This window comes from Myotis brandtii, unplaced genomic scaffold, assembly GCF_000412655.1.
Source record: "Myotis brandtii unplaced genomic scaffold, ASM41265v1 scaffold680, whole genome shotgun sequence".
NCBI lineage: Eukaryota > Metazoa > Chordata > Mammalia > Chiroptera > Vespertilionidae > Myotis > Myotis brandtii.
In genome coordinates this window covers 498910-514270 of record NW_005370658.1, presented here as the reverse complement: position 1 = coordinate 514270, position 15361 = coordinate 498910, and the positions used below count along the sequence as shown (strand labels likewise).

Here is a 15361-nt window from a genome sequence, read left to right as displayed (position 1 = left end):
TTGGAGAACCTTGGGGAACATGGAAATTTAAAAAAAAAAAAAAACATTTTTAAAAAGAAAAACGGGGAGAAAAAAAATCGCTTCTATTGATGAGTTTTATCATCTCAATTGAACCTTTCCTTCTTCCCCTGGTGAACGCGAGCTGGTGGCCCGTGTGTGGCTGAGACACCGAAACCCAGCGACCCACACAGACCTCGGCCAGACAGCTCAGACCCCACACACGTGCTCAGACACACACAGGAGTGCTTGCTGGTTATACCAAACCCTACTATTACTGCCTGCAGAAATCGATTTAAAAAAAAAAATAAACAATTTTAAAAAGGACAAAAAAATTAATGATTGAGAAAAGAAGCATTTTTTCTGACATTTGGTCCTGCTTGAAATAACAAAAGAAAAAAAAAGACCACACCACCGATTTCCTTTGCTTCTTTTTGCCTTTTTCCTACCTTGTTTGAAAACTGTGGGCTTGGGACTGTGAATTATTGCATGACATTCAAAAAGAAAAAAAAAAATAAAAAGTTGAATCAAAGGGCTTATGGACTGAGTGGTCTTTAACCCTCTGCAAAGTGTCCCCCCGGGGTTTTGGGGGGAACCGTGGAAGCAGGTGCTGTGGAAGTGGGTAAGAAGGCGAGCCGAGCTCTTCAGCATCAGCTGTGGTTCCAGAGAGCTCGGCACACAAGCACCACCTGGGTCCCAGCTCGGTGGCCAGCGCGCCAGTGATTCCAGCTGCCTCCTGAGCAGGCCCAGGAAAGCCTAGGCCAGTGGTTCTCAACCTTGGCTGCACATTAGAATCTTGGATGGGTCTGTAAAAATCACTCTTCTTCTGCTAGACATTTTCTATAAGCTTTCAGTCCTTTTCCTGAATAATCAGAGTTAAATTACGTCTGGCAATAGGATCTGGGTCTATGACTTTGACCACTTCTAAGACACATGTCTTAAGAGCTTATTAAGAGCTATATTTTCCTCAATACAAATTTCTTTGAGCTAATTCAGGGGTGGGCAAACTTTTTGACTCGAGGGCCACAATGGGTTCTTAAACTGGCCCGGAGGGCCGGAACAAAAGCATGGATGGAGTGTTTGTGTGAACTAATATAAATTCAAAGTAAACATCATTACATAAAAGGGTACGGTCTTTTTTTTTTTTTAGTTTTATTCATTTCAAATGGGCCGTAGTTTGCCCACGGCTGCGCTAGGCCAAAGATGCTAAGCAGGTCCTTGCCAGCTGCCCAATAAGACACTAGAGAGGTGGGGGTGTTTGTTTGTTTTCTTTTTTCAATTACCATTTACATTCAAGAGAGGGTTTTAGCCCTAGCCAGTTTGCTCAGTGGATAGAGCATCAGCCTGGAGACTGAAGGGCCCCGGGTTTGATTCTGGTCAAGGCCACATGCCTGGGTTGTGGGCTCAATCCCCAGAAAGGGGTGTGCAGGAGGCAGCCGGTCAATCTTATTGATGTTCCTATCTCTCTCTCCCTCTCCCTTCCTCTCTGACATCAATAAAAATACATTTTTTTAAAAAGTGAGAGAGAGGGTTTTAACTTCCTACCCAGACAACTTGACCAATCGTAACCCCCACAGACTTCCAGACCAGCTGTCAGCGAAGGCCAACGCTGATCCCTGTCAGAGGTCCCCCTCGAGGTGCAGGGGTGGGGTGGGAGGATGCATGCAATTCTATCCAGAGCCAGGAAGCTATGGCCATCTGTTTGCCAGAGAATGAGGCCCACTGTTGGAGCCCCACCCCCACCCCACCCCGGGACCCAGAGGCCAAGCTTGTAGCTGAGTGCCAGGAGTCTGGACGCCAGGCCTCCACAGCCCACACCTTCAGCAGGAGTGAGTGTAAGTTGCCCAGTAGACACAGGTGGAGGGAGGAGGGATCAGGGAATGAAGAGGCAGAGGAGGACTCGCCTCACGCCCTGGTCTCACATCTCAGTACCTGGCCTGAGCCACCTCGCCTGGAAACCTGAAGAAGGAACAAGGAAACGGGCTCTGAGGGCCAGGGATGCTGTGCAGATGCCCTGGGCAGCTCCCTTTCGGGGGCACAAACAGCCAAGAGATCCAGGCTCCATTTCAGACAGGTCCTTCAGGCTTGAAGGAATTCTACCCCCTCCCTGCAACCCACCACCTCCAATTGCTGCTACTCGGACTCTTAACGTCCTATCTGTGAAATGGGACCCTCTGCTGTGTCAAGGAGGCAACATTTCCATCTACCCTCTTAGGTTCCGTGACTGAGGCCCGCGAATTAAACTAACAAACGGCAGATTAACAGGAGAAAAGGCACACAGTTTTTAGTAATACTTACAGAAAAGGAAAGTCACAGAAAAGAAGTGGAATTCAAAGAAGCATTTCGACTCAGGGACTTCCTATATCATTTGAAACAAAGGAAAGGGGATTTGAGCTTCAAGGGACTATACATTGTGGGGAAATGACTAGGAAATAAGGGGGGGGACTAAAGAAATGTAAAGGCGATTATAGTAGGGTTTGTTGATGCAGACTCAGCTCAGTGCTGGCTCTCTATTTCCAGTGATACCAATCCCTTTCCTCTTCCTAATACAGACGGCAGAGACACCACAAAGGAAAATTCATGTCACCTTCTCAGAGGGAAAAGTATGCCCTGCTTGTAGGCAGAGGAGGGGAGGGCAGAGAACTCCCTGCATCTGTTGATTCTCAATTGCCTTCAGCTCAGAATGATCCTACGCCAAAGTGATATATTTGGGGGAGCATACCCGGATTCCCACCAGCTGCCAAAGGGCTTGGGGGTCATGGTTGGGAGAGACAGATCTGTGCTGGGTCACCAAATGGCGCTCCCCAACTACCACAAGCACAGGCAGCACTGAGGTGAAGTCCTGATTTTAGAGGAACAACCAGAAGGGGGCGTATGAGGACAGGACACTCAGCAGGAGGCTGTTGGTCACTGTCAGTTGCAAAAGCCTCACCAGCACAGCAAAGCCAGTATCTGTCTTACAGTGACCATGCTTAGAGTGACAAAACATTTAAGTTTAATAAAAATAAAACTTTCACAGAATTAATGGAATATCCTTAGCCGGTGTGGCTCAGTGGATAGAGCGTTGCCCTGCAGACTGAAGGGTCGCAGGTTCAATTCTGGTCAAAGGCATGTACCCCGGGTGCAGGCTCAATCCCAGGCCCCGGTGAAGGTGCAGCCAAATTGATGTGTCTCTCTCACATACATGTTTCTCTCTCTCTCTGTCTCTCCCCGTCTCTTCCACTCTCTAAAAATCAATGGGAAAATGTCCTCGGGTGAAGATTAACAAAATTAATGAAATAGTAGTACTCTTGGTCTAGGACTGCCTTAAAAAATCACCACAGGCTTGGTGGCTTAAAACAACAGAAATGTATTCTCCCACAATTCAGGAGACAAGAAGTCTGAAATCAAGGTGTCAGCAGGGTTTCAAAGCCACACTGAAGGCTCTGGAAGAGGACATACCACCCACCACCACCTTCCCGTTTCTGGTGGCGCTGCCATTCCTTGGCTTGTGGCGGCCTCGCTTCAGTCTCGGCCTCCATCTTCACTCGGCCTCATTTCCGGTGTCTCTGTGTGTCCTTTTCTGTCTTTTCTGAAGACACATTCACTGGATTTAGGACCCCCTCCATCTAGTCTGAACTCATTTCCATCCTTACCTTAATTACATCTGCAAAGACACTATTTCCAAGTAAGGTCCCTGTAGTTTAATAACTTGGTCTGTGTCCCCAGTTCCTGGCACGGAGCTCCTAAAACCCTTGGTATTTCCTGAGTCATAGGAGTATCTTTTGTTATTCACAAGGAACCCCTGTAGAGTACACCTGTGTTTATGCTCAAGAGGTAACAGGGTGGGGTTCCCTAGGTTGCTTTAGGATGGGGGCTGGGCTCCAGAAAGACCACGTGGTTGGAGGGTGGGAACTTTCTGGCCACCTCCAACCTCTGGGATAGAGATTGGGTTCGAGAAACAAAGAGGCAAGGAGAGCTTCCAAATTGGCAAACACATCCAGGGTGGGACACCCCAACTTCACGGGGACAGGAGCTCCTGCTCTCAGGACCCCTTCCTCCGGCAGTTCATTTTGAATTCTTTATAACAAACCAGTAACATCAAAAGTGCCTTCCTGCCCGGCCAGTGTGGCTCAGTGCTTGAGCATCAACCTATAAACCAGGAGGTCATGGTTCAATTCCTGGTCAGGGCACATCCTCGGGTTGTGGGCTGGATCCCGAGGTGGGAGGGGAGGGCGGGGCGTGCAGGAAACAGCCAATCAATGATTCTCTGTCATCATTGATGTTTCCATCTCCCTCTCCCTTCCTCTCTGAAGTCAATAAAAAAAATTTTAAAAATTAAAAAGAATGAGTTTACTAGGCCATTGCTAGTACACGCACAATAAATGACTGGTCTTGGGGCATAGAGTCTCACCCGCCGGCGCATGGCCGGGTAGGCGTTCTGCAAGCATTTTTATACATGAAGTTGGGGGAAGAAAATGGAAGCTGCTCTGAAAGGACTTACATTGGCTATAGACAAAGAGGGCGGGAGAAGCTGAGGCCAGGCCGGCTCTGGGATAGGCCAGCAGAGTCTGCAAAGCTCATGTGTAAACAAGAACTTGAGGCTCCTGGGCTTCCACCTGGCTATTCTCTCTCCCTTTTTTTTTTTTTTTTTTTTGCTATTCTCTCTTTAGATAATCTCAGAAATAGCCACCTGGGAGTTGTTTTCTTTTTTAATGTGTTTTTTTTTTATTGATTATTATTTTTTTTTTTAGAGAGAGATGAAAGGAGAGGGAGAGAGAGGGAAACATTGATTCCATAGAGAAACGCAAACCCACTCCCCCACCCCCTCACACACACACATACCCGACTAGGGATCGATCCAGCCCACAACCCAGGCATGTACCCTGACCAGGAATCCAACCGGCGACCCCCCAGTGCACAGGACAACGCGCAACCAACTGATCCATACTGGCCATGGCTGGAAGTTCATTTGTTAATTCCAACATACACTAAAAGAGCAGTTTGTTGCTGGTTTTGCTGCCGTTGTTAACTGATTAACCGCTTTTTGTCTCTCCCCCCACCCTCTGGCCTGCTGTAATGTAATTTAGGACATCTCAGAATTTTCTCCTTGTCAGAGTTCCCTTGTCCTCTGTGCCTTGTGAGGACACAGCAAGAAGACGCCATCTGTGAACCAGGAAGAGAGCCCTCACCAGACACGGAATGGCTGGACCTTGACCTTAGGGCAGTGGTTCTCAACCTTCTGGCCCTTTAAATACAGTTCCTCATGTTGTGACCCAACCATAAAATTATTTTCGTTGCTACTTCATAACTGTAATGTTGCTACTGTTATGAATCGTAATGTAAATATCTGATATGCAGGATGGTCTTAGGCGATCCCTGTGAAAGGGTCGTTCGACCGCCAAAGGGGTCCCGACCCACAGGTTGAGAACCGCTGATCTTGGGCTTCCAGCCTCCAAAACAAAAAGAAATCAATGTCTATTGTGTATAAGCTTCACGCAGAAGTATTCTCTCTCCTATAGCAGCCCGAACGGACTAAGGCAGCTGAACACCTGCTGAAGGCCAGATGGGGAAGCTGCAGAGGATGAGCAAACGGGGCTGCTGGCTGGGGTAGAGTCTGCAAAGGCGATGGACATGGAGCCACTGTCATTCTGAGAGGCCATAAGCCAGGACAAGTGGAATCGGGGAACTGAGACAGACGGCTGAGCAAACTGGCTGAGCTATAGCAGAATACGTCTGCGTGAGGCTTATACACAACAGCCAGACACAGGTCACCTCCCTAGAGATCACATCAAGGCCTCAGTTGTATTTCCAGCTCCAGGCCCAGAAAAGCAGCAAAACCAGGTGAGCAACGCCAGGACTGGCTGCAGTGATTAAAGACCCTGGCACTGGCCAATCAGTAGAGACCAGGACCCTGAAAATGCACACCTGGGAAGATGATGAAGATTCTGCCGAAATCCTCCCCAGAGACCTCCCCTAATTCCCACCTGCAGGAGAGAGATAAAGCCCTCAAAACAGGCTGCACAGTGCTCTCCCGCTGGGGCGCACCCCCCTGCCACTCCCTTCCCCCTCTTTCCTTCCATCTTCACCCCCCACAGGCATGCATCTCCTAAACCCTAAGGGACCCCACAAGACTTGCCACCAGGGGAGCGTGGGCAGCAGCAGCTCGCACCAGGCTAACCCCCTGACCCTGTCTCCAAGGCCCCCTTTTCTCTGACTTCCCAGCGAGCTAAGGCAGCCCAGCCTGCGCTCTCCTGTTGCTTCCTTTACGCTAAGCCCTTCCTTGTTTCACTGTCCCCAGCTTTTTTTTTAAATCCTCACCCAAGGATATGTGTGGGTTTTTGTTTTTTTAATTGATTTTATAGAGAGAGGAAGGGAGAGAGAGAGAGAGAGAGATGAATGTGAGATCGGTTGCCTCCCCTACACGTCCTGACTGGGATCAAACCCATAGCCTAGGTATATGCCCTGACTGGGAATCAAACCCATAACCTTTCGGTGTACAGGACAATGCTCCAACCCACTGAGCCACCCGACCAGGGCACTGTCCTCAGCTTTAATAAATGTACCCTCTTGTCACCTGGACTGGTGTGAAATCTTTCCTACATGAAGTCGAGAACCTACACACCACCAGCTGGCCCTGGCCAGATCCACTCAGGGCCAGGTCCCTGTCCTGTAACAATCCACCCCTGCCCTGGATCTGCCCTGACAGCCCCCTCCGATGAGTGTGACACCCCGCTCCATCTAGCCTCCTGTCCTTGCCCAGAACAGCGCACCGTGCCCCTCTATGGTCCCCCTGTCACAGCCACCACCTCAGGCCCTGCAAGCTATGGCGCTTCGGCCCATTCCCAGCTTCCCACACTGTTCTGCCCAGGCCCAGCTCTCCCCCACCACCTTCTCCCTCGCCCACCTGCTCCAGCTCTTACATGTGAGAAAGGCCTGGCCATCTGAGCGCCACTGAAAATGATCTGAAAGGAGAATACACCGCCCCTGCGGGCGGCAGTTACATCCAGAGAGGGCTGGGAAGGCACTGTTAGGTCTCCAAAACACACCATGGCTTTTGTAATTTGTGTTTTTATTTTTAAAGATTTTTATTGATTTCAGAAAGGAATGGAGAGTATAGAGAGATAGAAACACCAATGATGAGAGAGAATCATTGATTGGCTGCTTCTTGTATACCCTTACACTGGGGATCGAGCCCGCAACCCAGGCATGTGCCCTGACTGGGAATGGAACCGTGACCTCCTGGTTCATAGGTCCATGCTCAACCACTGAGTCACACTGGTCGGGCGGCTTTTGTAATTTGGAAACAGTTTTTAAAGGTGTACAGACAGGTCCTGGCTGGGTAGCTAAGTTGGTTATAGCATCGCCCCAACACTAACATGCCAAGGTTTCAGGTTTGATCCCTCCACACCAATCAGGACACATACAAGAGTCAACCAATGAAGGCTTAAATAAGTGGAACAACAACTCTCTCTCTCTCTCAAAATCAGTAAACAAAACAAAAACAAAAAATAAAGCAGTTCCTGAGCCACAGATCGTCCTGGCCTATCAAAGATCACATTATAATAATCGATCAATTGCACAACTAAATTTGACTCGAACCCCTCCCCCAAAGCCAAGGGCCGGGCCTCCTTCAAGGTTGTGTCCCAGCTCCTGGCCCCAAGGAGTACCCAGAAGTACAGCTGGTTGAGCTGAGGTTGCACAGGCAGGGCAGGCAAGGTGCACCGGACGGGCAGCGCCACCTAGAGGCCAGACGGTGAATAGCCAAAGGCATGATCGCTGTAACTAACGGGTCTGGGACCAACCAGCGCAGCGCTGCGAGGGGAGGAGAGAGGCAGTGGGGGGCGTGAGAGCACCCTTACTCGCTGCTCCAGGGACAGAGCAGGATCAGCCTGGGCATCTCGGGTGTAAATGTCCTGCCTATCGAAATAACTTTTTAACGACGACTCTGAAGTAGATGACTCAGGAGGAGCCTAGGAGCCTCTGCATTTCTGCCTCCGCCTTTTCTCAGGAAGTGCCCAGAGGGGAGAGCAGGCCAGCAGAGGAGTTCTGGGAGCACGATGAGAGGAGGGGCTGCTGGGAGAAACAGAAGATGAGGGAGATGCGTTCTCTTATTTGAAAGATTTTTTATTGATTTATTTATATTATTTATTTATTTGAGAGAGAGAGAGAGAAACATTGAAACATCGATGGGCTGCCTCTTGCACGCCCCCTACCTGGGATCATGGGAATCAAACCCGCAACTTTTCCGTGCATGGGACAACACCCAACCAACTGAGCCACACTGGCCAGGGCGAGGGAGACACTCAGATCAGAAAACTAAGGGCCAGAAAGTTTTCATCATTTGCCCAAGGTCTTGCCCCAGGTCTACGGGGGTAAAGGACCTTGAATCAGCAGCCCATTGGTTTAGTCCGCCCTGTTGCCTCCAGGAGGGTGAGGGCATGCCCCTCAGGTCTTTGAACTTCAGGTGGTGAAAAGTTCAAGGTGGTTCAAAGTATTGCACAAGTCTCCCTCCTCCACCCCCCTCTCTCTGGTCAGGGAGAGTGAGGTCCTCTTGCCCCATGACCTGAAAAATGAATCAAAAGCCCGCTGGTGGGCAGGGGTGGATAACTGGACCTCTTCTCCCCACCTGAGCCCTGCTCTGGGTCAGCTGGCCCTGCGGGTTTTCACCTGCTGGGCAGAGAATGCTGGCGTGATCTGATCCCCCTGGAGGCACAGTGGTCTAGTCCAGCCATGTTTAACAGCCATTTAAAGTGAGTTGAGCCCTAGCCAGTTTGGCTCGGTGGCTATAGTGTCGACCTGTGGACTAAAGGGTCCCAGAATACGTACCTTGGTTGCAGGCTCCTCCCCAGCTGGGCCCTGGTCGGGGCACATGCAGGAGGCAACCACTTGATGATTCTCTCACATAGATTTTTCTCTCTTTCTCTCTCTTCCACTCTCCCTAAAAATCAATGGAAAAATATCCTGCACGCCCCCTACTGGGAATCGAACCCACAACCCGGCATGTGCCCTTGATCGGAATCGAACCCTGCCCAGTCCGCAGGCCGCGATGCTCTATCCACTGAGCCAAACCGGCCAGGGCCAGCATAACGTTTCCATGGTTCATCCACATTGTAACAGGTAGCAGGACTTCCTTCCTTTTTACAGGCGAATAATATTCCACCGAGTGGATGGACCGCATTCTGCCTATTCATTCATCTGTTGATGGACATCTGGGCTGTTTCCACCTCTTGGTGACTGCGAATAGCGCTGCTGTGTATATGCCTGTCCATGTTCCTGTTTGCACACCTGTTTTCAATTCTTTTGGGGTCGAAGCCTAGAGGTGGGATTGCCGGGTTCTATGATAACTCGATGTTTAGCTTTTGAGGAAGATAAAATTACGTTGAGTAATACATTTGTTTCACACAACATAGCCAACATATAATCATGTCAACATGTAACCAATATGAACAATATTGCAATCCTTTACGTTCTCTTTTCCTTACTAAAGTCTTTGAAACCCAATGTGTATTTTTCACTCAGAGCACATCTCAATTTGGACCAGCTGCACTTCGAGAGCTTGTGGCTCATGGCGACCATCCTGGGCCGCACAGGTCTAGCCTCACACCTCACTCTCCAGTTCTGTTTACCTACAGACACATACATCCTGTTATGGACTGAATGTCTGCCTCCCCTCCCCCATCATATCTTAACACCCAACCCCCAATGTGATGGTATTTGGGAAGTGATTAGGTCATAAGGGTGGAGCCCTCGTGAATGGGATTAGTGCCCTGATAAAAGACCCAGCCCGCCAGCGTGTTCAGTGGTTGAGCATCGACCTATGAACCAGGAGGTCACAGTTCGATTCCCGGTCAGGGTGTATGCTCGGGCTGAGGGCTTGATCCTATGTGGGGTGTGCAGGAGGCAGCCAATCAATGATTCTCTCTCATCATTGATGTTTGTATCTCTCTGTCCCTCTCCCTTCCTCTCTGAAATCAATAAAAATATATATATATTTAAAAAAAGAGACCCAGCCCTGGCCTGTGTTTCTCAGTGGTTAGAGCATCAGCTAAGCACCGAAGGGTTGTGCGTTCAATTTCCGGTCAAGGGTATGTGCCTGGGTGCAGGAGGCAACCAATTAATGTGTCTCTCTCACATAGATGTTTCTCTCTCCCTCCCTCCCTTCTTCCGATTCTCTCTAAAAACCAATGTAGAAAAGATCCTCATGTGAGGATTAACAGAAAAAAAAGAGAGAGAGACCCAGAGAGCTCCCTCATCCCTTCCACCATGCGAGGACACAGAAAAATGGTCTTACCAGACACCAAACCTGCCAACTGCTTAATATTGGACTTCCGGCCTCCAGAACTGTGCGGAATAAATGTCTGTTGTTTATCAGCCACCCAGTCGGTGGTATTCTGTGATAGCAACCCGAATGGACGAACACTTGTCTCGACCAGGGACCTCAGGCTCCTAATCAATAAGCTTGGAGTCAGATAGGGAGAATGTGTGTACGCGGACCCCTGGGGCTATCTGGCACTGGGTGTGTGCACAGCCCAACCACAGCAGCTCCTGATGCTATAAAAGCAGAGAACGTGACCTGACCTTTGCCTCCAGGAGGAGGTGGCTGCTACAGAGGCCACCACGCTTGCCCAGGAGCCACCGCTGGCTCTCAGCTGCCTGTGGGCACCCTGGGTCAGGGGTCACCCTCCTAGGCTGGTACAGAGCGCCGGATCTGGGTGGGGGAAGGTGGCCCAGGTCAACAGGAACCCAGATGGAGCTTCCACAGGATTGCTTTTTTGGGGAAATGTTTCCAGCTCCTTGGGGCAGACTGAGCCAGGCCTTGGGGCCACACCAGGCAGCCCTCTGATTCATTCATCCACGTGAGGACCCCAGCGTGGAGGCGGAGAAAGCGCCTTTAAATAGAGCTCAGCGCCATCTGAGGCTGCAGGGCTGCTGGAAGGGAGCCAGCCGCCGCCCCTGACCTGGCCAGCCTCCCTCCAGATGGGGTTCGCACACCACCCCCTCCCGCCTCTCTGCTTTCCCCTTCCGTTGCAGCCTCCAGCCGCCTGCCCTGCCAGGCCCAGGCTCAGATGTGCCGGCTTTCTGTAAATGTGAGATATAAAAAGAAGCGGGGAGCAGGCGCAGGGGTGGGCAAGGGCCGCTGGCTCGCTGAGAGATGCCGCCCCCACACTGCCCAGCACTGCAAACACTCCCCCGCGGAGAGGAGCAGGCGTGCACTTGCACGCAGACACTGTGACAAGCCGGCATTTCAAATCAGACATAAGGAGGCCAGCCAGCTGGGGGGAAGCCAAGTCTGACTTTGTAAAGGCCTCTCTCCTTGGCCGGAGCCAGGCCCTGGAAATTGCAAATTGCGTGGGACGCCCTCAGCTGAGGCGCATCAAGCCTGCCCCGGGCAGTGACCCTCATGGAGGACACGGGGCTCCGGCGGGCTGGCCTTCCCGGGTTCTGAGCGCCGGTGCAGGAAGGTGGCAGATGCAGTAACATCACGCACCTGTCCTTTAGCTGCCCCTCACCTGCCTCCACTTCCACGCCCCCTGCTCCTCCATCAGCTGAACTGCAGCTCCCACTCAGCCAGCCCGGCTGCCCGCTCAGGCGCCCACCTCCTGCCTCCGTCCACCCACTCTCCCCGCACTCCTTTCACCCGCCAGCGCCAGCACTTTCTGCTGCTCCTTCAAGTGTACACGGAGCAGCTGTTCCAGGCCCAGGTCCAGGAGCTGGGGATGCCCGGCGCCGGCACCGTTCACATCCTCGTGGGCTCCGTCAGATGGAGGAGACAGCACGGTAACAACTACATCAACAAACCAAAAAGAAAACGCAGGCAAAGGACGGATGACAGCTGGGACCTGTGCTGTGCAGGAGCAGCTCAGAGCACCTGGGGAGGCCGACCTTGGAGGGATCTTCCAGGCCTGAGGATGAGGGGCCAGGTAGGAGAAGGGGGAGGGGTCCAGTTTGTCTCTTGCTTTTCTGCAGGTCTCATGCCCGCCTGACCCAGGCTAAGCCGCGCACGTAGCGCTGCGGGAATGAATGAATGAATGAATGCACCCGAATATGACAGCAGCACGCCGGCTCTGCAGCCAGCCAGGCCAGAAGGCAAACCCTGGCACCTTCGCTCCTCTCCTGAGCAACCTCCCGCTCGGCCTCTCTGGGCCTCAGGTTTCCGGCTATAAATGATCTTCGTCGTAAAAACATAAATGCATCTGGCACTGTGCAGGGAGGGCATGCCTTCCCTTCTAGAGCTTTCCCCGGTTCTTCCCGCTCTTCTCCAGCTCCCTGGGCTCCTGGGGAAGTGGAGCGCTCTGTCTTTAAGAGGGAGAAGGTAGGAGCCTCCCCACGCTGGCTCAGGGCCTCACTCCTCGGGCCGCCAACCCAGTGCTGGGGCCGCTCCTCGGAACCACTCACACACTCTTGGCTTGGCCTAAATATATTGCAACCTCCAAGTCATCCCAGGACCTAGACTTCCTGCCCGAGTGAGTGCCAAGAAAAACAAAAGCCACTGGAGGGAGAGGGTCGGCGACAGGAGGAGGAGGAAGGAGAACCCATGGGGCAGGTCTGAGAGGTGCCTCGAGGGTCCTGGTGCTGATGGGGATGCTGGGAAAGCTGAGGATGCGTAGGGGGGGGGTCTCCCCCACACTGCACCCTGTTTCTCTCCTCAGCTCAGCAGCTCTGAGTCACCATTCTGGCAGCTGCTGGCCCAGAGCCAGGCTGGGTGGGACCTGAGGGCAGGAGGTGGGTGGGGAGACCTACTTTAGCCTCTGGTTTCTCCTCCCAGCCCACAGGGGCCTTGGGTCTCAGAGCTCACACCCTGATCCACACCCAGTTAATCCCGGAATCCCCACGCCCTCTGGCTCCCAGGGCCCCTGCTGCTGCCCCTGCCCACCCCTGGGAACCAGGAAGGAAGAGAAGGACGGCCCGTCTCCACCCACTAGGGCTCTGCTGATGCTACTGCCCAGCAGGCCCCCCACCGGGGGCTGAGGAGCCACCACCCCTCCCTCTGGGCAGACAGTACTCTTTGGCCCGGGCTGGTGGTCCTGCTGACCCCACTGAGCCCTCCCCAAGATGCTGGAACCTGCCAGTTACCGCTACCACCAGGACTCAAGGCAAATTTGGGAAAACACATCAACATACACAATATTATTTTGTAGCTAAACATGTGTAGAGGCAGGACAGTCAAGGCAGGTGAGGAGTCTGACATCACACACACACACACACACACCACACCCAGCAGCCACATCTGGAAACATTTTGAGTTGCCATGACAATGGAAGGAGGCCCTACTGATACTGTTTCCAGCGAGACGAGGAAACTTTGGTCCTTGTCTTCTTTTCTTTTTTTAAATATTTTTATTGATTTCAGAGATCATGGGAGAGGGAGAGAGAGAATCACTGATCAGCTGCCTCCTGCACACCCCCCACTGGGGGTGGAGCCCGAAACCCAGGCATGTGCCCTTGACCAGAATCGAACCTGGGACCCTTCAGTCCACAGGCTGACGCTCTATCCACTGTCAAACCAGCCAGGGCGGTCCTTGTCTTTTTGAGGGAAAAACTTCACTCAAGAGACAAAGTGTAAAAAAGCAAGCAAGAATGTATTGACCACAGCAAAAATATAGCTGGCTGGGCTGCTCTGGCTCACTGGGGAGTCGGAGAAAAGGGGCCTTGGAGACAGGGTCGGGGGTTAGGCCAGGATGAGCTGCTGCTGCCCACTGCTCCCCTGGGTGCAATCTCATGGGGTCCCTTCGAGGTTGGGGGATACGGGCCTGTGGGGGAAGGAGAGGAGCAGGGGAAGGGAATGGCAGGGGCTTGCTCCCTGGAGGGAGAGTGCACTGGGACCTTCATTTTCGGGGGTTTGAAGTCTGGGTGTTTAGGGGAGGTCTTAGGGATGGAGCAATAGAATATTCATCAGCTTTATGCTGATGTACCAACATGAGCTTTGTTCTCTTCATTTGCCTGTCCTTGGGTGTTGTTGACAAATGGCGCTTAATTGGATTTCTGTTAACTGTCTCCCTAAGATGATTTACTAGTAAACTGCAAGGAGGGGAAGTCACCATGCACCAGGAGCAGGGGCCAGGTGCGCTAGGGTAATAATCCAGGACAATCCGAACGTGTGTGCGTGTGTGCATGTGTGCCTGGCTGTGTGTGACCCTCTGGGCCTAGATTCAGTTTAGGGTGTTGAGGTCAAGCCCACTCGCCACCTGTCGGGTCTCACCAGAAGCCGTGTCCGTGGGTGGGAACCGTGGCCCTGGGGCTGGACCCTGGCTCCAGTTTTCAGGAACAGGGCTGGCTTTCATCTCAGGGGGACCACTCGAGGGTAGAGGATGCGTAGGCCCCTTCCTCCCACGGATGTCCCGAGAGAGTCATGAGAAAGAGGGACAAGCTTGAGGCGTAAGGAAGGAGGCAAGGGAACTGGGGACACCCAGATGGTCCTGGGAGACACAGAGGTGCTGCTGACTGTTAGGTCCCCAAGGGCCCCCCTCGCACACTCCCCCCTCCGTGGCCTCATCTCCAGGAGGGGGAGGGAAGCGCCCCCACCGGGTGGAAAGGAAAGCTTTGGTGGTCCCAGGGCACGCCCCTTCTCCAAGCCTCCGTGTCTGACCAGCTTCACACCCACCCCTCTGGGGAGGGAATGCCTTATCCCAAACAACATGACGGCACTTTGCAGATGCCAGTGCCTGTTTATAAGACAGCATCTGGACACGTGGGGGAAGTCGGAGGGTAGCTGGGGAATACGTGGAACTCAGTGCTGCAGACTTGAGCCCAAGGGGGAGAGGGTCCCAGGAGCCCCATCCCCACCCACACTGAGTGAATGCGATGCCTCCAGGGAGGCAGCAGTGAGTAATTGCAGGCTTGGCCTTCCTCCCGGCAAGAAGCCAAAATAAGGTTAATTCCGGAAGGGTGGGTCAAAACAGAGGCGAGAAGGGAGGGAGGGGACCTCAGGTGGAGGCCGGTTGGCAGTGGGCCGGCCTGCAGTCGAGGTCCAGGCCCCTCCCGGCCTCAAAAAGGACCCTGATTGGGAGGGTGGTGTCCGATGGGCCCTCCCTGACTGCCCTGGGGTCTAAAGGGCAAAGCACTGAGCTACTTCCTGTTCCAGACACCAGCCAGGGGGCCAGGCAGCAGCCTTCCCAGTCCAGCAATTTGATTTTGCTTGGTAAATAAAGATCACACACACACACACACACACACACACACACACTGACACACAAACCACCTTTGTCCTTTTCACCTTTTCAATCCCCTGGGGGAGCGTGTACAAATTGGCCCCTGGGGATGTTTTCATCTTTAAAAGGAGAAAAAAGATGTCAGAGTCACCTAGCAAGTGGGCAGACCTGGTGGGTGCTCAGCTGTGGACTCAAGGAAGGAAAGAGAGTGGGGGGAGAATGAGGGGGGGGGGC

General features: G+C 52.5%; 1 protein-coding gene across 1 annotated transcript in view; it reads left to right on the top strand.

Moving 5' to 3' along the window:
- Positions 1-11963, top strand: part of CACNA1A (calcium channel, voltage-dependent, P/Q type, alpha 1A subunit) — a 232481-nt gene extending 220518 nt beyond the window's left edge. The window contains exons 51-54 of the mRNA XM_014529428.1: positions 5200-5206; positions 11011-11066; positions 11526-11757; positions 11947-11963. Coding sequence (XP_014384914.1) covers positions 5200-5206; positions 11011-11066; positions 11526-11757; positions 11947-11963 — 312 coding nt within the window. The remainder of the gene's footprint in view (positions 1-5199; positions 5207-11010; positions 11067-11525; positions 11758-11946) is intronic.
- Positions 11964-15361: the final 3398 nt, after the last annotated feature.